Genomic DNA, 24448 nt, shown 5'->3' with positions numbered 1-24448 from the left:
ATAGCAATCATGTTAACGAAGGGGCAATGCATAAATAAACAAAATGAGCTAAAAAAAGAAACTTGAAAAGAACACCATATACATATCAGCACATAAAGCTAAAACAACTCACTAAGTCAGCCAATCTGCAGAAGGAGAAACCAACACAGATAGACCAACAACCACCCTGAAATATTGAAAACTGGAACCCAGTATTTCACTTTCCAATTCATAGAGTCTTATACTCCTGGGATTATAACACAAAACAAATTGAAAGCAAAAGATAACAGAATCAGACCTCGAAGCTGCCAACCTCACTGCAATCAAATAGTAATCTTACTGGCATACCATGACTTGTGGTGAATCCTGCATATATAGCAAAACCATCTTTATCGCAAAACAGACCTTGCTCGATAATATAGAATAGTTGCCGACCTTCCAGAAACAATACATACATATTCACCATTTAACAAATCCCTTAGTAGAGAAAGTTTTATAATACTTGGGGTCCAGTCCCCGCCCTACAAATAATTAGCAAGAACGATAACACAACCTCTTCAAGACTAGAATCCATAGTAAAGACCTAAATTTTGCCCTAAACCTGAATAGAAGCATTGTAGCAAGTCACTGCAAGATCTACAGGGCATACTTGTACAGTAAAAACAAGAATGCAAGAGGAATCAATGGTGACAGAAAAATTATTAAAAAATGTATATATTGAATTTCCTTGTTAAGACACGTAAAATTACCAGAACACCATTAAACTGAGGAAATATGAACTACATCAATAATGAAAAATGAAATTCCAAAGTAGCAAAGTGAAAGAGTAAACTTCGAACATCGAATCCATGGACTACCTATACCGAAACCTAAATCCCGGTTTCATAAGGAAACCCAGTGGAATTCAACCAATGGTTTCCAGCTATGAACTCTGAGACAGTAAAGTAAAAAGCTTCATCATCACCCATTAGCTTGTGATATGTCTTCCACTCAACCCGGCTAACATTCTTAGCCCCTGGTCCTGTATTCCTATACTCACCATACCACAATAAATCTACAGAACTTAAATTATGTTCCCACTCGATCCAACCCTTGGGATGAACCAAATTATCCAAGTAGGATTCCATTACCACGGTTCTTGCATATGCCTTCCATGGCCTTCCTAAGTAGGTCTCCACGGTATAATTGATGTTCTTCAAATCTTCCGAGGCTAAAATCGAGCAGTTCTGTATAATAATGCCACCCTTACTATGAGGATATGCCCTACCAGATGCAGTTATCACATTATACTGTCCTAGACTCGGTAACCTTGCTATAATATTACATTGTTGAAAGACAACTGCAGAATCTCCAAAGATAAAATCTATCGTTCCCGAAATATTGCACTCTCTAAAGTACTGTCGAAAGGATTGAACAAACAACGTGTCTTGGTATCCATTGATGTTGCAACGGTAAAGCGCTGATGCATCCGCGTTAATCCTCAATGCAACGGCTTGAAACTTTGCTGGTCCGGCAGTGTTTTCAAACGTTATATCTCGAGCTAAAAATCCGTCACCCTCCACCGCTGAAATCAATCAAAAATAGAGGTTATTCGAGTGATATCTCTGTTGGAATTTCAGCTCCTAAACCTTCATAAGATAAGATTAACAGAAACGAACATAACACTCAAGCTTTCATGACTTATTATCAACTTCTATTTCCTCACGTTACTTAATGATGGATGACAACAGATTTTTCTTACTAACAAGTTGATGATAACTGGATTAAACAAATGTTGGAATACACTAAAAGCAAATTTACCCTAGACATGTTCCAAAATACCCTTGAAAATGTCCACACATATCCATCGGATACAGTAAAGAATCTAAGCAAAATGATACTAAACAAGACATGCATTCCAGGCAGATCTTCAAACAGACAACTCCCTAAAAGAACTGTTCAAACACTAAAAGCAAATTTACCCTAGACATGTTCCACAATACCCTTGAGAATGTCCACACATATCCAACGGATACAGTAAAGAGTCCAAAAACTAATGATCGTACCAAAGACAGCAAGTAATTGGTACCAACCTGTGTTGCAACGATACGGATACGGTATCGGATACAAGATACCAATACGCTACTATGATACACCAACTTGAAAAACTAAAATACGGCGATACGACATACTCAATATTGATCAGTAGTTTAACATAAATATATTACATATAAGATAGAAACTTAACAAAATACATACATATGTTTGCATGATTAAAATATAATCTGTATGATTAACCTCACTGAAGAGAGAAAAAGTCTGGATAAGATGAAAGAAGGTCTAGAGCAAGATTAGTGGACAGATTCAGAATTAATCGGAATTAATATTTTGTCACTATAGTTAAAACTTCTCATAGAATCTAGTAAAATATCTAAAATTTCTAATATTTAGTCAAAGTTTTCTAACTGAGTTGTATCTTGAAGAATTGGGAGTATTAGTAAGCGTATCCGTGTAAATACGTGTCGATACGGCTGATTATTTTTTTAAGGCGTATCGTTGTAACACAGGTACCAACTAATGAACGAAGAGGGCAATACAATAGAGAAAATATTTTTCACAATCATGTGATGGGATCAGTGAATAAAAGAAGCATAAAGATACCCCGTGACAAAAGTATTCCACAGCACCCTTGATATCAATCAGGTTCATACCTATACTACTCACACATGATCTATTAAAAAAGAAAAGGGAAACATCCATTAGACTATTTGCTACTGAACTTTCTCTTCTTTTGTTTTAAAGTTTATAAATTTGTGGATTGAATGAATGTTTAGGAAGGTAATCATATCAGATAGATTTTCACAAACAAACAATCCCCTGCTAAAATACTAAAAGTGTATTCATGATAATCATCTTCCAAAAGTACCCTCGAAATCCCACTTAATCCTACAGATCCCACAAGTAACTAAAGACTAAAGATCACATCAGTATGCACCAAACAGTGATACCAATTAATGAAACCAAAGGACATGCATTTAATGTCCTTCACAAAGTGACAGTAATAACGAAAAACAGCTTTAGCCTAAAAAGCAATTTGAAACTGTCATTAGAGAGATGATACTTACCAACTGTTGCAGAAGTCATTATAGAATACCCATCAAATTGATTTTTGTTCCCTGATATGATTGTAAGGTCTCTCCCGTCTCCTACGAAATAAAGATTGCTTTTCTCTTTCGGGATGACGACACTTTCAACATAAACACCTTGTTTGATGCGAATTATGGTTCTTTTAAAACTTCTTGTCGGAGAATGGTCTACAGCCTCTTGTATACTACTGAAATTACCAGATCCGTTGTTGGCAACCAAGAAGTCATATTCTGCAGGATTGGAGATAATTGACAGAGAATTTCTAATGAGATTGCTAGCATCTTCCACGGAATTTATAGCAGCTGATGCCGGGCCAACTTGTTTCTTCGAGTATTCAACCATACCTCCTGCTAATCTTGGACCTTTGTAGTCCGTTATCTCCTTTCGTCTACTTCTTACAATCTTAAATTCATTAGCTAGTGCCTTGTTGAATTCTTGATTGGCATCTACCTTGGCCAGAACAATTTGAGGATCGTGACTGCTCAATAAAGCTGCAGCTTTCTCGTACTGTAAAAACATAAAACCAGTAATCCAGAAGATCAGTAACAAAACATCTGCAAAATAATACATAGTAATAACAAAACAAGAAGAAGATTACCTCTGGAGCAAGACTTTCATCTTCTTCAATAGAAGATATAAATGATGCTGGTGAGATGCATAGGGATAACCCTAAAAGCAAACAGAGAAAGTTTGAGAATTTCATCATTACTAATATGCTATGCTATGTCCAGTTGCAAGTGACAAACAATTTCATGAGATGGTAGAAAAAACTGTCTGAAAATATAAGCTTTGAAGTGATAATGTAAAACTAATGAGATGCTAGTTACAATGAATGAATATTGTTTACAAGTGAGATATTATTTGACTCACATTCTGTTTATGAAATAGTGGTTTATCATTTTTGTAGAATTGAAATTAAGGGTAGTTGCCATGATGTCCAATTGGGGAAAGTTGAAATTAAGGGTTTTCCTTTTCAATTTAATGAGAGATGTGTGAACCATTACAGAGAACCCATTTTAGTTACACTATTCAATTAGGGTGACCTAGAAGTCCTAAAAATATATTTATTCTCAAAATTCCAAATCAAAAAGCAGAAATTTACCTTGATTTGTCTTCAGTTCCTATTGGGGAAAAGGTTGAAACTAAGGGTTTTCCATTTCAATTTAATGAGAGATGTGTGATTCATTACAGAGAACCCATTTTAGTTGCACTATTCAATTAGGGTGACCTAGAAGTCCTAAAAATCTATTTATTCTCAAAATTCCAAATCAAAAAGCAGAAATTTACCTTGATTTGTCTTCAGTTCCTATTGGGGAAAAGGTTGAAATTAAGGGTTTTCCATTTCAATTTAATGAGAGATGTGTGATTCATTACAGAGAACCCATTTTAGTTGCACTATTCAATTAGGGTGACCTAGAAGTTCTAAAAATCTATTTATTCTCAAAATTCCAAATCAAAAAGAAGAAATTTACCTTGATTTGTCTTCAGTTCCTATTGGGGAAAAGGTTGAAATTAAGGGTTTTCCATTTCAATTTGATGAGAGATGTGTGAATCCATTACAGGTAACCCATTACCTTGAATTTTCAAAAGGGGTTTCCTTCCATCTGTAGTGAATGGAGGAGTTCCAACATGACTTCATCAATATCCAGTGAATTTGGCTTTCCATCTTCCATTTTCTCGATTCTTCGCCTTTATTTGTTTCATCTCTCTCTTGCTTTGAAGTCTCGGCTCTCGAGGGTTTTATTTATAGACGGCTATAAATACTAACAAAACGAGTAGCAATATTTGGATAAACTTATTAATATTTATATATTTCTTTTCTTTTATTAATATTTGAATATTGATAATTTTTTTCGCTAAACTGGGACCTACTACTAGACGACAAAAAAATATTATCAGAAATAATTTTCACACCACCTCTTATCCAATAATTACCTAAGTACCTGTTTTACCCCTAATTAATTAGCATTAATAAATCGTATTAGTTATTAATTATGTTTTAGATGTGAGATCAACTAATGTTAAAGAGTTCTTCAAAACATCAAACAACTTAAAAAAATTTATTTTTTTCCGTAAACAGTACCTAGAATCGGTTTACGTTCATGCACTTGTAAATCGATTTTGGATTTGTGTTTCCAAAATTAACATAGACTTTCATAATCGGTTGACTTTGGCATATGTATAATACGATTGTCATAATCGGGATTTTATGTGACATATATAAACCGATTTTTGTCTTTTTATATGAACTTTTTTTTCATTCATTTCATTATTGTATGATGCATTTAGCACATGCATCAAGCCATGAAACCCCTAGGCGACCCTAGTGGACGAGTTATAGTCTCGTGAGGGTTTACATAGAGATCTACCCACAAAACATACACAAAAACCTCTAAAACCATCAATCTTCGTCGAAGGAATCCAAGTCCGATCCACCCTCCATGAAGTCCGAGGTATACTCTGGGATTTTGGAGACCATGAATTGATAGCTTGCATCGAATGCGAATGCTTCCCCCTTTTCCTCCAAGTAGTGCGTTTGACGACTTCATGCTACAAAAACAAAACACAAACTTACTTCGTTAGTGGTGCTTAGTAGGAAGATCAAACAACATGGATCACGTAAAATAAACCACAAAAATACTTACAAATTGTTTAATGGAGTATCTAAAGTGGGTAGAGTTGAAAATCGGTTTTTGGATAGCTAAATAAGAAAGTATCACATTTTCAATGACTTGGTGCCGATCATGAATTTGTTGAACACTTCTTCCATTAGGATTCCCAAACTCTTGCCTATATTTGTTGTATACCCTTGCCCAAAAGGTAACGGCATCAACCTTTACGGGGGACTTCCTTCTAACTCAAGTTTTTGCATACCATGCCGTTAAAGCACTGCTCGGTCGAACTCGCAAGTGCTGCTATACCAAGCTTGTTTGTCAAGTTTAGTTGTCAAAATTATAAGTCTTGATTTCTAGTCTACTAATAGCTAAGTCTCAGACTAGGATAGAAAGTGTAGTTGAGCTCTAGACTCCACGGCGTTCATCATACAAAGACGAAGAACTACTCAAGGAACTGGTGGAACTTCATCGACAAAAAGGTATGTGGAGACTTGAACTTATCTGTCACTCAAAAGTCTACTTTATCTCCTATCTTGAGACAAAAGTCGTATTGCTATATAGACTATGATTATACACATGTACTATTTCGAGTTGAGTTTATCTCGCTTATCTATTTCTCGAAATATGTGTTGGTAATTTTTCGCTTTGGCCAAGTTCATCTTTACTAGTGACGAAAGTCATATTTCTTTCAGTTACTTGAAAATCGCTTTGACGAAAAATAGTTTGTGAACAACAATTATATAATGTCCTTTAAGAATGTTTCAATGATTGAAATGAGAGTTTAGAATATATAATCATGATTGGATATAAGCATTGTGTGATAACTCATACTTGTATAAGTCCAAAATCCATGAACCAAAGTATGCATTCTTTGCTGCTCAGGATAACCGGAACTAAAGAGTTCACATTCCGTGAATTTCTGCTGGAGTTTGTGAACTGAAAAAAAAAAAAACTTATTCGGGTACTTAAGTATGCGTACCAGGTATGCGTACTTAACAAGGTTATTTTCTAAAAACAGTTTAATTCTTGAACTAAGATATTTATATATTAAGGAATGCAATCTTTGCAAACCATGGCTATAATGTTCATGAATCGATTCGAATGAATCAATACTGATTTGTTTCGATTGTTTCTTGTATACTTCTATGAGATCTAAGTAATTGAACAACTCTCTAACTAGTTCATTTGAGTCATTTGAACTAGTTGTGGTAAAGAAGAATAAGGTTGATATAAAAGTGCTCATATGTCTAACCTATGGTTAACTACTGTTGAACCAACAACTTGAACACATTTAGGTACGGTTACTCAAACCTAAATTAAGTTACATTTCATGTGTATATAACAATCTAAGTTCGATCTAACGGTTGAAAGATATTAGCTTGAATCTAATCAGGTTTTCACCTAACGGTGAATATTGAATGCTTTGTTACCAAGGTAACTTAGATTGCAAACCCTGATTTGAACACTATATAAAGGAGAACTCTAACAACTGGGAAACCTAATCCCCATACCTCATATGTTGTACTAGTTGTACGCTAGAGTCGATTCTCCTTTAACCTTAGGTTTCTATCGAGACCATGTAGGTTAACGACTTGAAGACTTCATTGGGATTATGAAGCCAGGCCCGACTATCTTCTATATATAGTTGTGTGATCTGATCTTGTTGTTTCTATCGTATTTGAGTACAATCGTAAGGATTGGCTTGAGATTAATTTTTCCAACAGGAAAGATAGAAAAGTAGTCACAAACATCTTCGTCTCATCGTTTGTGATTCCACAATATCTTGTTTCGCTAGTCGATTAAGATTATTGTGAGTTGATTGATATTTCTAGGCTGTTCTTCGGGAATATAAGTCTGGTATATCAATTGGTTCCTGTTCACCTTGATTTATCAAAAGAAGGTAAAAAAAAAAAACTCGTAGGTATTTCTGTGGGAGACAGATTTATCTATTCCTGTAGACTTTTCTGTGTGATACGGATTTGTGTTTTAAAGTCTTCGACTTGGGTCGTAGTAACTCTTAGTTGTGGGTGAGATCAACTAAGGAAATCAAGTGCGTAGTATCCTACTGGGATCAGAAACGTAGGGAGCACAACTGTACCTTGGATGGGTGTGAGATTGATTGAGGTTCAACTACAGTCCAGACCGAAGTTAGTTTGTAGTAGGCTAGTGTCTGTAACGTCTTAGTATAGTGTGTGTTCAATTTGGACTAGGTCCCAGTGTTTTTCTGCATTTGCGGTTTCCTCGTTCACAAAACTTCTTGCGTTTGTGTTATTTCTTTTCCGCATTATATTTTGTTATATAATTGAAATATCATAGGTTGTGCATTGAATCGATCAATTGGGATATCCAACCTTTGGTTGTTGATTGAAATTGATTGATCCTTGAACATTGGTATTTGGTACCGTTCAAGTGATTTATCTTGTGTTCAATTAGACTCGCAGATTTTTATTTGCTTGAGTAAGTATTGAATCAGGAAATTGAGATATAACTCTTTGATATACTTTTTATTAAGATTGAGTCTGACTGTCTAGTTGATTATCTTAAAAGTATATTGAATTTAGTTCATACAGATTGTTAAACGAAATATTGGGTGTGATCGTTAGACCCCCGCTTTTTCAATTGGTATCAGAGTTGGTAAACATGTTTAAAGACCTTATAAGTCTGTGTTTGTAGTAATCTGATTATATGGACAGTAAAGTCTCTAGAAACACCAGGATTAAATTCTGATCGTAGAGAAAGTTGTGAAAAACTTGTTATTCTCCAGAAAAAGTTGGATGAACAAATTTGGATCAACTTTGATCTTGTTGCAGAAATTACAATGATTAAGGATTTGAAATATGTCAAAATTCCTTTGATGGATTTGAATAACTTTGTTTCTTCTTCCCTGAAGAATTGTCGTGAGTCAGATGATAAACGAGGTTTAGGCTTTGTGAAACCTGATGTGAATCAGAAAAAGTCAGACGAGATTAAAGATGTTGGTCCATGTATGTTATGTGACTCTTACAATCACTTTCAACCTACATGTATGTCCTTCCGAAAAAGTTTAAAGGTTGCAAGTAATCTTCATAAGAAAGATGAACAATTGTTTACTTCTCTAAAAGGATATACAAAACTAATAAGAAATCCTAAAAAGGATAGTAGTGTTAGTATGAGAGCTTTTGCATTAAAATCAACATCGCCCTTTCAATGGTTTCTTGATAGTGGATGTAGCCGACATATGACTGGTGATCCCTTGTGGTTCGTAACTTCAAGCGACTATGAAGGAGGTCCGGTAACATTTGGAGATGGGAGTTGCTGCTATATAAGCAAGAAGGGGACGATCAAACTTCCTGGCGTACCTGAAATCCATGATGTAGTATATGTAAAAGGTATGACTGCAAACCTTCTTTCAATTAGTCAAATCTGTGACAAAGGCCATATAGTTGTCTTCAATGCAAATGGATGTGACATTATAAACAAAACTGAGAAAGTAATTTTTCAGGGTACTCTTGGTAAAAATAACTGTTATCTTCTGGATACTCAGTTTAATAACTGTTGCAACTTGACTAAGGTGGAATCTACACATCTTTGGTATGAGCATCTTGGTCACATCAATTATCATCTTCTAACTAAGATCATCAATAAGGAACTTGTTAGAGGCGTTCCCAAAATCAAGTCAAAGATTGATGGTGTGGTGCATGTCAAAAGGGTAAACAAACGAAAGTTCACCATAGATCATCTCGAGACATTCTCACTAAAGCTCCACTTGATTTAATTCATATGGATCTCTTCGGACCCATTCAACAACCCAAGGTTGCGGGTAAGAAGTACATTTTAGTGATGGTAGATGATTACACCAGATTCACTTGGGTAGCAATTCTTTCTCACAAGAATGAAACCCTTGATAAATTCAAGATTATTGTTAATAGAATCCAGAACAAACAAGGTCGCAAACTAAAGAAAATTAGAAGTGACCGTGGAAATGAATTCAAGGACACTTAGGTGTTTGAATATTGTGACGAACTGGGGATTATTCAACAATACTCACCACATATTATTCCTCAAGCTAATGGAATTGCTGAAAGAAAGAATAGGAACATTCAGGAAATGGACAGGGTAATACTCCGTAACAAACACTTACCTTTAAGGTTTTGGGGAGTATTTGTCTTCACAGCATGTTACTTGATCAACCGTGTCTACCTCGGTCTAAAACCCTCAACACTCCATATAAATTGTGGTACGGTAGAAAACCCAACTTATATTATCTCAGAGTGTTCGGAAGTAAGGGATACATTCTAAAAGATCGGGATCAGAGAGGGAAATTTGATACTAAAAGTGATGAAGGTATCTTTCTTGGCTATGCCTATGATAGTCGTGGTTTTCGAGTATTTAATTTCAGAACCCAAGTTATGATGGAGTCTGCTAATGTTATATGTTAGAGAATATCTCGGTTAAACCCACCAAGCATTGGTATGTCAAGTTTGGTTGTCATATTTTAGTGAACCAGAACTAAATTAAAGAGTCGCTTGATTATGTACTAGAGTCAACTTCGTATAAGTTAGCTTGAAAGTATTAGGATATGCGACATTACAAGTATTGCGAAGACATGAAGAAGTGAAGAAGCAAGGAGCTGCAATGACAACATCATCCTTCCACTTGAGGTTAGTGATATTTGACTTGAACTGTTTCATTCCCTAATGTATCTTTCAAGTCGTGCATATTAAAAACAAAACTGCGAAGCATGAATGATCATACTCTAGTTAGACATAGTATTAAGGAATACAATACGAGGTTTATTGCTTAACCATTAAACTTTGATATAAGACATCGACATAATCGTTTGAACGGTATTGTGATTATGTACAGGTATAAGGTGAAGATTTCATCCTAGGAAACAATGTATTACATTTGTTTTAAGGAAGTAAATTCATGAACCTGTTTTGTGAATCAAAAGAGAAATCGCCAGGCATTATTGGTATTGTTATTCATTGCATATATTTTGAACTACCAATACGTGTGATTAGTATAACCACTCATGAATTGTCTATGTTCTTGGTAAAACTATTCATAAAGGCCTAACTTTTTGTATTGGTATGACTTTTATTAGTGAAACCGATCTTAAGTAATCACCTGAGATGGTATGATCGATTTTGTGTTATTGGTATGACCGACTCTGGGTAAAGGGGAACTGATCCTAGTAAGAGGTGCAACCTATCACAAAGGGGAATCGATCCTTGCATGAGGTGCAACAAGTTTTTAGTTGAAAGGAGAACCGATCCTATGGACATGTGCAACACGTTTTTAGGCAAAGGGGAATCGATCCTATGGACAGGTGCAACAAGTACAAGTTAGATACCATATACATGTGGGGAACCAATTTTAGTACCTAGTTAACCGAATTTTGGTAACTAGCGTGACTATGCAAATTACTCACATGGAGGTAGAACCGAAACTTGTTTTGGTAGAACCGTGAAACCCATGTTTGGTGATTGAGTGTTCTTGATCAATCACATAGTTCTTGAAATTCATATGGACCAATTCTAAACTTGTTTGGAAGTGTGGCAAATCGGTTTCAAGATTGTAAGTATGAAAGAGGGTTTACAAAGTAAGGATGTCGACATACTTTGAACATGTGCAGTAACGCTAATATTTTATTGTTCAAAGTTATTCCTTAAAAGGAAGAAAATCCTGGATCGAATAAAATAAATTGAGAATCTTTTATTTAATATTTTTAATTTTATTTTAGGAAAATGAAAATTAGTAATGTGCATTTACTAGTTGGAGATTTTCCAAGAGATTTTCGGTCAATATTTGGACAAAGCATTTCCAAGAATTATGGAAATCGAATCTGGAATATATTATATATCTCGAGAATATTTTCGGTTTTGGAAATTCCTTGGTGTCCAAACTTCCTTGGTCTATAAATATGAAAGTTTGCATTTCGAGCAAACTAATCCTCAGAGACAGCAAAACTATCTCAATTGTGCTGCTACTGGTGAACCCGCCTATTCGGAGAGGACAATAACCTAATTAGGCAAAATCTCTTACGACCGCTCAGTTTAAAGACTTCTTCGGTATTGAGAAGCTCTATTAGTACAGTTGCTGGGAAACTAGATAATTGCGGTTTATCTTTTATTTTTGATTGATTTGATTGACTAACGGTGGTTGAACTTTGATTGCACCTAGTTTGTTTATGCTTGAGAATCTTCTCTTCTGATATAAGATTTACTCAAACTATATCGAACTTTCGACAGGGATCTTTAGACTGTTTGTAGATCTAAAGAGGTCTTGTGATAATCCATTGTTAACAGAATCCGTTCTGTGCGTGATTGATCACAAGCTTCAAGATGATTGTGTACAGGTGTTTATTGAAGATTTAAGAAGATTTGAAGACAAATAAGACTTTGAAGATTTTTGATTTGGGTTCATAATCTTTGGTGTGCACAATATTTGTTTCAGTATAAGAGGATCCAACTATAATTGGTTTATCCTTGTGCTAGATTAGATTGATTAGTTGTGTAGATGGGAATCAATACAATTCTTTGTGATTAAAAGTATTGATTGCAAAATCTTAACAATTACTTTGGTAGTTGATAATAAGATAGATCTAAGAACCTAACAAAGGAGTTTATTGAGATAAACAGAAGAGCCTTTTTTCGAACTAACATCACTTGGTTGAAAAGAGTTGATACCAAACAGATTTGTTGTTTCTTTACAGTTTCGAATACGAACCAAAGGAATTGTTCCAAGTACGTGACTTATCAGATTTCATCTTCAGTTCATCCGAGTGAGAAACTCAAGTCTAACTATAGCAATATTTGAACCTGGGATGTTCAAATCTGATATATTTCATCTTCAGTTCATCCGAGTGAGAAACTCAAGTCTAACTATAACAATATTTGAACCTGGGATGTTCAAATTTGATATATTTCATTTCCAGTTCATCCGAGTGATAAACTCAAGTCTAACTATATCAATATTTGAATTTGGGATGTTCAAATCTGATATATTTCATCTTCAGTTCATCCGATTGAGAACCTCAAGTCTAACTATAACAATATTTGAACCTGGGATGTTCAAATTTGATATATTTCGTCTTCAGTTCATCCAAAATGAGAAACTCAAGTTTATTTCTAATGAACTTGGTGTTGTAATTTTGAAGTGGTAAGTAAAAGTTCGTTGCTCGGACTTGTAAAGATTTAACAAAATAGAAAATATATACACAAAAAAGTTGTCACAAGATCAAGAGAAACTGGGACTCAAGATTTCACCATTAATCACTTTCGATTGGTTCAAATATTGATTCATAAAAATTCTAGTTCTTTTATTGACTCTATTTCTTTGCTAAAAGTAGATTTTGTAAAACATTAATTGTACTTCACAAGCATGACGCATCAAAATATCTAAGTCTAAGCATACGACATCAAACAAAATCACAAATAATTAGTAAAAATCATAATCCAATTGAATCAAGTGCAAAAAGTCATAAAGAATCAAAATAGTTACCAAACAATTGTGAATAAGGCTTCCTCCGTCATCCCAGTGTTGGGGATTAGCTCATCATATTAACAACTTTCTCAAGATACAAGATTATATCCAAAAAGTTGATTAAAAGATAAGGAAGACCTAAAACAGTGAATCTGCGACCCACGGAAGGCGTCCAGAAGAATGATAAATAAGACTGCTGTAACAGAAACAACGATACTTGATTTAAACTGTTGTTGTTTCTGTTGTTTTAGGGCTGCTGATAAACGACTGTTTTATGCAGTCTGTTCTTCGTGTTCTTTGTGCTCTTCAATGGCAGCAGCAGCAGCAGAACTCCTCCTTCCTGCAGCTCCTATCCTTCGCTCCTCTATCCTCCCTCTGGTCTCTGATAGACCCCAAACCTCTTGATTACCCTTATATGGGACCTAAGAATCCTATTTATACACAAAGGGGTCATTGAATCTTTCCCAAATCGCATCAAAATTCCCTTTTTTCTTTCTTGGCAGTTACGGCAATAATCGCTTCCAAAAATTGTTTGATGCGTTTCTGAGCTCTCCCATTGGTATCAAACTCTTACCTATATATAATATAACCCTTTTGAACCAATTTATTGCCTTTAATCCCTTTGAATATCCAAAAACGAACCAAACAGCGCAGACTTTCCTTATTTGCTCTATTTCCTAATTCCGGCCATTCTAGCCAATTTGGGTGCGATCCAAAGACTTCACCAGGCCTGTTTAGGCCTAAGGAGTAAACCCAATCAATATCAGCCCTTTAGTCTCCAAAAAAAACTCTAACCCTAAATCTGCCCGTGAAGAGAAACATTTCCCGCCAAATTATCTTTTTGAATTTTTGGGAAGGAAGTGACCTCCCCCTATCCTGTGCTGTTCTCCCTTTAGTAGCTGCCTGGAAATAGGTCACCCCTTAGTAATTAGGTTACCCCTTATCCAAAATCGAGGGTCTGTATAGTGATTTTTCTAGGACATTTTCCGCACTTTTTCGGGGTTCCTCCGGGGTATTTCTGGGGCGCTTCCGGTACACTTTCAACGGAGGTCCAAATGCCGAATTTTCAGCCAATTTCGACGCAAAACCTTATTCTTCTAAAAACACCTACAAATAAATAAAATAACCAAATAAGTACAAAATTGAGCACTAACACTATATACAATTGAGCTATATTAGACACATAAATGCGTCTATCACTTGGCCTGATTAGAACACACACAAGATGATAGACAATATTTTATTCTATGGACTCTCTTTTCCTGAAAAATATTATTTCGTTGACCAATTATACTCACCAAATTTCATAACCATCCATATAATTCATTGCAATTTTATAGTAATTTTTTTTTGAAAAGATATTTCAACCCAAATTCTAAACAAAAAATATCTGAGGAGGATTTTTCAACACAATTTTAACATAATAAAATATTTTTGAGTGAATTTTGCTAGATAAAAAATGAATTAGAATCCTTTGGAGGGAATTCTTCCCGCCGGATCACAATGGAAAATTGGGATTGAATTATTTCCACCCAATTTCAAACTACCAAAGTTGCCGGTTGGATATTTCTACCTCTCCTCATCATTTTCTTTCAGAAAAAAAAAGTAGACGCTCCTCCCCTCTCAAGAACTCCATCGAGGTGTTTTTCTTCCTTTCAATCCCTTTATCTTGGTGAGTTTGTAGAAACCCTTATCTTATGCGTTTATTTCACTTTTATTAGTTTGATTTTAAGTTTTAGGGTTTTTTGATTTTTAGTTATAGTTTTTTTTTCGATTTTTTCTATTCTCTTTTCAAATTTCAGGGTTTCTTTTTCATCTAGCTAGTTTTTATTTTCGAGTTTGATTTTTAGGGTTTTATTCTCCCCTGTTCGTTTCTCTGTAGCACTTCATGGTCTCTGTCTCCGTTAGATTTAGATACATGGTCCTTGTTTTTTTGGATTTTATGAAGAAAAAATTAGGGCTTGTGTTGGATCTGCAATTTCATTTGTATTTGAGATCATTTTCTTGTCCGATTTCAACTATGATGGTCAATCTTGAGTTGAAAAATGAGAATTTCAATTGTTTTTTTGGGAATTTTCTGAAGAAAAAATTAGGGATTTTGCTGAAGTGCAATTGCATGTGTATTTGAGATCAATCTCTGGTCCGATTTCAACTGTGATGGTCAATCCTGAGTTGAAAAATGAGGATATAAAAAAAAATTCCTTTGATTTCATAGTGTTACCAATTTTAGGTTTGATTTTTATTATATATCGTTATGAATATGTCTGTGTTAAGCTTATTAAAAACAATCAGAATGGGTGAATAAGATTTCACCTTTACTACAAGGGTATTATATTTCATCTTCTTGGTGGGTAAGATTTCTTCAGCTATTTTCATTTTTGTTAGACTTTGGAGATCTATTTTTTTATGCTAAGATTTGGTCTAGATCTTTTTCTCATTCATTTGATTTATGGGTTTGATTTTTCTCTTCTCCTTGTTGTGTCTATGGGTCAAAAACTGGAATTAGAATTGGGCTTCATTGCTTTCAGAGCAACACAATAAGGAATACAATGGGAAAGCTTATTGTCTACAGGAATCCAACACGCTGATAGATACTCAAAGTATGAGAAGCCGTTGTCATACCAATTCGATAACGGTTTCACTGCGTTGTTATTGGGTGTTTTTCTTATAGTGCTGTAACTTTTTCTCAAGTTTTATTTTGATTCTCATGTCATCCATGTTCTTTTTTTGCTGTAGTCATTACGATGAGAAAACGAGGAGGATTATCACAAAGATCTAGCGGGCGAGTGGATCCCTTGCACAATTCTGTACCAGAGAGAAATCTAGTTGCAAGACAAACGCCATCAACAAACGGTAATGAAATATATATATATATATATACATTTGTTTCTCACATTTTCTGTTCTACTTTATTCAAAGACCACTATTGGAATTTGGGGTTTTCTACGGATTATAAGAAGTGAATATGGTTAAATATTTGATTCATCTGTTCGTGTTTATGTTGTAGTCACTTATTCATCATGTTTATGTTGTAGTCACTTACTCATCTTGTGTTAAGAATTTGTGTATCTTATTTCATTCATAGAAACTGATTACAAGAATATATATATATGTGCGACCCCTTTCTTTTAGGCCAAGGTAAAGAGTCCTAATATAAACACATTCCATATCAGTCTCGGTTTCCTAGAATAAGTCTTTCCTAGTTTATCATCTAGAGTCCTAATATAAACACATTCCATATCAGTCTCAGACTTTCCTAGTTTTATGTTCTAAGAGACGTGTACATCTGAGACCTTCCTAATTAGTCTCAGATACAGTCTCAATACCCCCCCTCAAGACGGAGCATGCAGGTCACAAATGCCCATCTTGGACAATAAACCATGAAACTGAGCTTTCCCCAACGACTTTGTGAATATATCCGCCAACTGTATTGTGGTAGGAGTATAAGAAGGTGAAATAATCTTCCTTATTATCGCATCCCTGACTAGATGACAGTCCACTTCAATGTGTTTTGTTCTTTCATGAAACACAGGGTTCTTCGCAATATATAACGCTGATTGACTATCACAAAGAAGACTCATTGCTTGTGTATGGTGAACTCCCAAATCTCGGAGTAATTGTTTCAACCATTTTAATTCACATGTAGCCGCCGCCATGGAACGATATTCTGCTTCAGCCGAGCTACGAGACACAGTTTGTTGTTTCTTAGTCTTCCAAGATACTGGTGAATCACCAAAAAGAACAAACCAACCCGTCAGTGAGCGTCTAGTTATAGGACAACTTGCCCAATCCGAATCACACCAACCTCTCAATTTGAAACTACTATCAGAGCGCAACAGAATTCCTTGTCCAGGATTCTTTTTCAAATATCTAACCACACGAAGTGCTGCTTCCCAATGCTCCAGTCTAGGTCGCTGCATAAACTGAGATAAGATATGCACTGAGTAAGCAAGATCTGGTCTGGTGACGGATAAATATATTAAACGCCAAACCAATCTTATATATTTCTCTACATCACTAAGCAAATCTCCAGTTGCTAAGGAAAGACGATGATTTGTCTCCATAGGAAATTCTGCAGGTTTCGCACCCAATAAACCTGTTTCCATTATAATATCCAACGCATATTTTCTTTGGCATATGTAGAAACCCTTTTTACTACATGCCACTTCCAATCCTAGGAAGTATTTCAACTTTCCTAAATCTTTCATCTTAAAACATTGACCCAAGTATGCTTTAAATTGTGTAAGCGCAACCAGATCATTTCCTGCAATAATCAAATCATCAACATACACCAGCACATTAAGTTGCATCTTTCCCTTTAGCATAGTAAAGAGAGAATAATCTGAGTACGATTACCGGAACCCATAATTCTTCAATGCAGTGGACAGCTTCGCAGACCAACACCGCTGTGCTTGTTTTAGTCCATACAATGATTTCTTCATCTTACACACCATATTAGGATTACCCTTAGCAAATCCAGGTGGTATTTTCATATATACTTCCTCTTCCAAATCTCCATGTAGGAATGCATTATGCACATCCATCTGATGCACATCCCATTGCTTAGCCGCAGCAACAGCCAAAAACATACGAACAGTTGTCATCTTTGCCACTGGTGCAAACGTCTCATTGTAATCCAAACCTTCAACTTGATGATTTCCAAAAATCACAAGTCTTGCTTTTAAACGTACCAAAGTACCATTTTCATCATATTTTTCCGTATATATCCACTTACTTCCTAGAGCCTTCTTGCCAGGTGGCAATTCGGTCAGATCCCATGTGCCTTATTCTTCTAAGGCCCGTATTTCTTCCGCCATTGCTTTCCTCCAACCTGGATGTGTCATTGCCTCTCTGAAATTTTTCGGTTCAGACTTTGCAGACAATGCAGCAATATAATTTTTATGCATGTCAGAAAACCTGTCACAACTAACATAATATGTCAAAGGATAAGGTGTACCTGAGGATGATGACTGTGATGATTGAGAGTGAGATGGACTATTTTCTCGAATGGTGTGCGTCACAAAACCTTTCAGCCTACTTGATGGGATCTTCTGACGCTTGCCCTTACCCAAATCGTTGTTCACAGCAACGGTATCTGTGGATTGTCCATCACCATTTACATCTGCCTTAATTTCTGATGATGTAGACTTGTGCTTAACAGCGTTATCTTCAGCATATGTCGCAGTCTGTTCTGCTGCAGTTTCTGCAGATGTCGCAGATGTCGCAGTCTGTTCTTCTTCAGTTTTTGCAGACTGCGACATTTCCACCAGGCGCTGCAGTCTGTACAACGACATCTGCATCTGTCTGTTGTTGTATTTCTGCACCTTCTTCTCCGCCAGCTATTATTGAATCTTCATCACCATCATCACTCCATTCTTCACCAACACGATCTGTCTCATGTGTAGTGCCAACAACATCAGTCGTTATATGAGTTCTAGTACCATCCAACTCGGTCTTATATGGAAATTGTGTCTCATAAAATTTTACATCTCTAGACACTATAAACCTTCTTATGTCGAGATCATACACTTGCCATGCCTTCTTACCGAATGGATATCCTAGAAACACACACATTCTTCCTCGACTAGCAAACTTATCTCCTTTGCTACTTTGATCATATACATAACACAAACATCCAAAGACCTTCAACTGTTTATATAGAGGTGGTTTTCCAAACAATACTTCATATGGTGTTTTATTATTTAGGATAGGTGTAGGCGTACGATTGATCAAGTACGCCGCTGTCAATGCACACTCTCCCCAAAACCGTTTCGGCAAGCTTGCTTGAAATCTCAAAGCCCGTGCCACATTCATTATATGTTGATGTTTTCTCTCAACTCTTCCATTCTGTTGTGGAGTACGTACACAAGACGTCTCAAAGACTATTCCACTAGTCTTAAAATACCCACGTAATGCATTAAATTCCGTTCCATTATCACTTCTAACAATTTTAATATCCTTGTTAAATTGACGCTTCACAAGAGCAACAAATTCACGAAATATTAATTCAACCTCTGTTTTATTCCGAATTAAATAAATCCAAACACCTTTTGAAAAATCATCAACTATTGTTAGAAAATATTGTTCTCCACATGATGAATGGATCTTATAAGGACCCCATAAATCTATATGAACTAAATCAAAAATACAATTCGATTTACTCAAACTACTAGCAAAACTGCTTCTACGATGCTTTGCCCGGGGACAAATATCACAAGCATCATTATTCTTCTTAATTAATCTACTCACACCTTGCAATTTCTGCAAAACTTTTTCTGAAGGATGTCCCATACGCTGATGCCACAACTCATATGAATCTTCATGCATAGCCATAACTTCAACATGCGGCACACCACAGAAAATATATAGTCCACCTTGTCTCTCAGCCACTCCAATCATCCTCCTCGTAGACCGGTCCTGTATAAGACATAATTTGTTAGTACGTTGAATAATACAACTCATCTCATCAATAAGTTGTGTGACTGAAATTAGGTTACAGGTTATCTGTGGTACATAAAGCACGTTTTCAAGTTTCAATCCACCAGGGAGAATCACGGTTCCAATTTTCTCAGAGTATGCATATTTTCCATTAGGCAATCCAACTGAACATGCCCTAATATCTCTTACACTTATCATGTTAAGAAGTTCATACGTAACATGATTTGTTGCACCTGTGTCAACAATCTAGGATGTTTTATTCTTTTTACCTTGTAGATGAGAACCAGACTTTCTTGAGTTTAAAAACTCCATCACCTCTTGAACTTGTGCTGCTGTAACTCCTACTAGACCCGTTCCATCAGCTGATGACGTACCAGCACTCTCCTTTGCTGCCGAAATATGCAGGTTATGAGCACGAACAATATTTCCTCCTTGTCCTCTACCTCCTCTTCCAGTACGTCCTCTTCCTCCAGTTCTTCCTCCTCTTCCATTCTTTGGTCTGTCTCTCCACCATTCTGGATATCCAATAATCTTAAAACATCCATCATCAGAGTGTCCTTGTCTGCTGCAAGTTTTGCAGTACTTGGTGGGATCATAAGCACTATTAAGTAAGCGTTGATCAGATTGCACCTTAAAAGCCATAACATTCTCTTACATCTCTGTAGTCACAACTCCATCTCCAATTTTCAGGCGTTCTGAGTTCACAATTGTTTGATATGCAACATCCACAGACGGCAATGGTTCTCTTACAAGCAATTGTTCACGCAAAGAGCTGTATACAGAATCTAACCCAATCATAAAATAATGCAATAAATCTTCTTCTCTCAACAAACTTACCTGAGATGCAATATTACAAGTGCACTTTCCACACTTGCATTGGGGTATCTTCATATAAGTCACCATCTCATCCCATATTTTGTTCAATCTTCCAAAATATATAGCAACTTCCTCCGTTTTCTTCTGTTTGCATTCACTTAAAGATGCTTTTAGTTGGCATATTCTTGTTCCACTAACAACGAAAAATCTTCTCTTCAAGTGTGCCCATAATAGACTTGCATCCTCATAATCTCCCAGAGTTGATCTCACTGATAACTCCAGCGTGTTACTGATCCATGAGACCAGCATTGATTGCACTGCTATCCATTCTTCTAATTGATCCGGATCTTCAGGTCTTGTAACTGTTCCATCAATAAAACCAAATTTTCTTTTGGCTATTAACGATCTTCTTATGGCTCTAGCCCATTCATCATAATTATTTCCTCTCAAACTTATTAACGTGATGATATTTCCTGCTCCATCACTCGAACCTAGGTAATATACTGGGTTCTTCTTTTGTACATCATATTCCACCGTCTTTCCTTTGGATGATTCAATTTCGTTAACCATCTTTAGTTTTTTTTTAGGTTTCGAAACTGGCTCTTGATGCCATGTTAAGAATTTGTGTATCTTATTTCAATCATAGAAACTGATTACAAGAATATATATATGTGTGCGACCCCTTTCTTTTAGGCCAAGGTAAAGAGTCCTAATATAAACACATTCCATATCAGTCTCGGTTTCCTAGAATAAGTCTTTCCTAGTTTATCATCTAGAGTCCTAATATAAATACATTCCATATCAGTCTCAGACTTTCCTAGTTTTATGTTCTAAGAGACGTGTACATCTGAGACCTTCCTAATTAGTCTCAGATACAGTCTCAATATCTTGTTTACGTTGTAGTCACTAATTCATTTTTGTTTTTTCTATAGTGTTCACATTAGGATGAGCTAGAGGGGGATTATCACAAAGTTCTGGGCCAACAAATGGTAATTGAATATACATTTGCTTCACATTTTCTCAGTTACTTTATGTTGATTTGCTAAATTATGCAAGTGGTTAATTGCAGGATTAAGGGAAATTAATTCGCAAGGGAGAAAAACTTCAAATGTGCATGGAATAAATCTTCCAAGGGAGCAAGAAAATGGCAGTACTCCAACTAGATACTCCCATCGAAGACTTGGAATTGCTGCTACACCGTTATCTCTTCCATCAAACCGACGAGTAGCTCTAAACGCACCTCGAACATAGAATCGTGTGAAACATTCCTTAATACTGGAAAAGGACAATGCTTCAAGTGTTATGAGAAACAAGGAAGCTGTACATGACAGAAGGGGGCAGTCACCTGATGTAGCCCAACATTCTCCCTCACTCTCTAGATCCTTGGCCAGTCCGCAACAGTTACCTACAGGTGAAATGCAGTTGGACAACCACATGACGATGCCAATTATCTAGCCCTTCAATCGCTAGATCTCGGTGCAATTTACTACCAAAAAACTTGGGACTTGACACTAGGCAACACCACTATAGACATTCATCGCAAGGAGCGTCAAATAGCCATGGCCAGTGCAACCAAGGAGATGAAGTTGCTACAAGAAGGCCTTATGGTATGTAATTCTACTTCATTTATATTTTATCTTTATTATTTCCTTATAGTATGTAACTTTACTTTGTGTCTATTTTATCTTAATTATTCATCATCTTAGTTGATTATTATCTGATTTCGGAAATGATGAATTTGAACAGTTCCCAGGGGTCCAAAAAGCCTTCCTGAGATTTGTAAAAGAAAGAAGTCCGGTGATAGTAAACCTGTAATTCTTGTTTCTCCTGACAACGAATTCGTGGGTTTGCGTATTCGTCAGTTTAGCTTGTCTATTGGTATGTAGGTAAGACATAGGGAGAACTTTCCCCTCACAGCGCGTTATTTCAAAGACGTCCCTGGAGAGAATGTCCAGAGGGTGGTTACGCTTGTGAGGGTAATAAAAAAACATATGTTCTTCTTTGTCTTTCCAGTTTTCTGTTTCCAAAGTGTTGATTTAACAATAAATTTCCTTAATTCTGTAGGATCACTTCGAACTAGTGCCTGATGATGCCTCAACAGAAAAATTGTTAAAGAGGAAAATGAGGACTTTATACAATGGATACAGATCTGGATTTAGTGCAAATTACAGGTTGAAATATGGCAAAGATTATGACAAGGCACTAGCGAACCCGTCCAAGGACTGTACTAACATGGAGGACGGGAAGTTGTATGCGACGTGTTCAAAAACGAGTAGTTTCAGGTAAATATCATCTCTAGTTAAGATTTCATTATTTCATAAAGTCCAAAACTGCTTAATTAACTTGCAATATACTTATTGGAGTAACAGGCTAAATCTGATCAAGCAAGCCAAGCCAGAAAGAGTCGAGTCCTGAAGCATTCTAATTGACCGATGAGTTTTGACCAGTCAATGCATAGCAGGGTAAACTTATCATCTTCAACTATCTGCGTTCCCTTTTTTTAGTCAAGTAATTGTCTTTGTTCCCATAGTTCGTATTATGTGTTTCATGATGTACTTATCCTATGTTGTGTTTTTATAGGCGTTGAATTGAGAACCCATTGATCCAATCACCATGTTCGACGTGACCCATAAGTTTAAGAAGTTTACCGATCCTACTTGTGAAAATATTAAGGTATAGTTTTATGTTGTCGTAGAATGAATATTGATTGTTATAATAGAAAGTCTGATTTAGAGCAGCGATAGTCTGTATTATACTATTATCCATACAATCAGAGGTTGTAGTTCCACAGTAAACTTGGATTATTTTTTATATTCTTATATTCCTGTTTTGGAGACTCATACCTATGGAAGACTATTACATGAATTACATATAGGAAATGATGTATGCACTAGACTGACTAGAGGTATAAATAGCATAATCTAATTGCAGAACATCTGCGAAACATGTGTAAAGGGACTGAATCAGTGTTTGGATATTCTTAATTTCAGTGTATTTGAATCTTTAGTATGTACATTTTGTTCGGTTAGTTGCTTTTCTGTTTGGTGACTGATTTATATGAAAGCAATGCAGGGAAAAATGAAAGCAATGCAGGAGTAGGTAGAAAGAGGAGAACTTGACATGTCAATGGAAGATATATATCATTCTAACATTCCTTCGTCGAGTTCTGGCAGAAAAAGACCTCGTGATAAGGACAATTCTACATGCTATTATTCAAAAACTGAGGAAAAACTGGCTGAAATGCATGCAAAGCTGGATGCAGCTACCTCTGAAAGAGCAAGACAAGCAAAGGAGATTGAACAATTGAAGAAGCAGTCTAAAAACAAAGGTACTAAAGAGTTGCATCTCTTAAACCAGGTTTTAGAGAGTTTGGGTCGTGAGCCCTTACCAAAAGATGCACTAGATGAGGAAGAGGAAGGTCTGTATGAAGATGTGGATGATGATGAAGAACTTGTGAATGAGGAAGGTGGGCATGGTAACATGGAGGACGATGAGTACATGGAGGAGGATCAACTTTTTGATTGACCTACTCGTGGATGTCAGTGTAAGTGCTCATTTTATTTTCATATGAATGTGGTTGACAAAATACATGATCAAACATCAAACTTGCGGTTAGGGATTGAAGTTTTTTTGGGATATACAGTATGTTGGAGTCATGTATGATATTTTGGGATGTGAAGTCTGTTGGAGTCATATTTTGGGATGTAAATGTCTCTCTGGGTCATATTTTGGGATGTAAATGTCTAGCTCTAGCTTGGGACAATGCTAGGATGTAAGTATTTTGGATGCTAATGATATATATATATATATATATATATATAGTATTTTGGATGATAATGCCTATGTTATCTTTTTTATTTTTTTAGAATTTACATGATTTATTAACATTGAAATTACATGATTTATTAACACAATGCTAACTGGCCTGAAAGCACTTCAAGTAACTGCTATTGTAGCGAGATGAGGCTTTGAGCGACAACACTAGTGACAGGATTGCTGGTAATTTA

At 35.9% G+C, this 24448-nt stretch overlaps 1 protein-coding gene and 1 long non-coding RNA gene across 6 annotated transcripts; one reads left to right on the top strand and one right to left on the bottom strand.

Moving 5' to 3' along the window:
• Nucleotides 1-677: 677 nt before the first annotated feature.
• Nucleotides 678-4856, bottom strand: LOC113329390 (pectinesterase-like). Of its 5 annotated transcripts, none has more exons than XM_026576268.1 (4): nt 4578-4856; nt 3704-3774; nt 3084-3612; nt 678-1543 (listed from the first exon to the last, which is right to left on the bottom strand). In XM_026576268.1, exons 3-4 carry the CDS (start codon nt 3445-3447, stop codon nt 849-851), a joined length of 1059 nt encoding a protein of 352 aa, XP_026432053.1. In that variant the 5' UTR covers nt 3448-3612; nt 3704-3774; nt 4578-4856; the 3' UTR covers nt 678-848. The 5 variants fall into 5 exon arrangements, with proteins under 5 accessions (XP_026432053.1, XP_026432058.1, XP_026432057.1 ...); XM_026576273.1 differs by having other exon boundaries at nt 4680-4856; XM_026576272.1 differs by lacking the exon at nt 4578-4856 and adding an exon at nt 4393-4474.
• A 17077-nt stretch (nt 4857-21933) lies between these two features.
• LOC113329373 lies at nt 21934-22671 on the top strand. The gene is made up of 3 exons (XR_003349854.1): nt 21934-22048; nt 22188-22411; nt 22506-22671. It is a non-coding gene; the product is annotated as an uncharacterized LOC113329373 (long non-coding RNA).
• Nucleotides 22672-24448: the final 1777 nt, after the last annotated feature.

Source organism: Papaver somniferum, unplaced genomic scaffold (genome assembly GCF_003573695.1).
Source record: "Papaver somniferum cultivar HN1 unplaced genomic scaffold, ASM357369v1 unplaced-scaffold_116, whole genome shotgun sequence".
Lineage (NCBI taxonomy): Eukaryota > Viridiplantae > Streptophyta > Magnoliopsida > Ranunculales > Papaveraceae > Papaver > Papaver somniferum.
The sequence above is the reverse complement of the archived record's forward strand: the minus strand, read 5'-3'. Positions and strand labels throughout refer to the sequence as shown.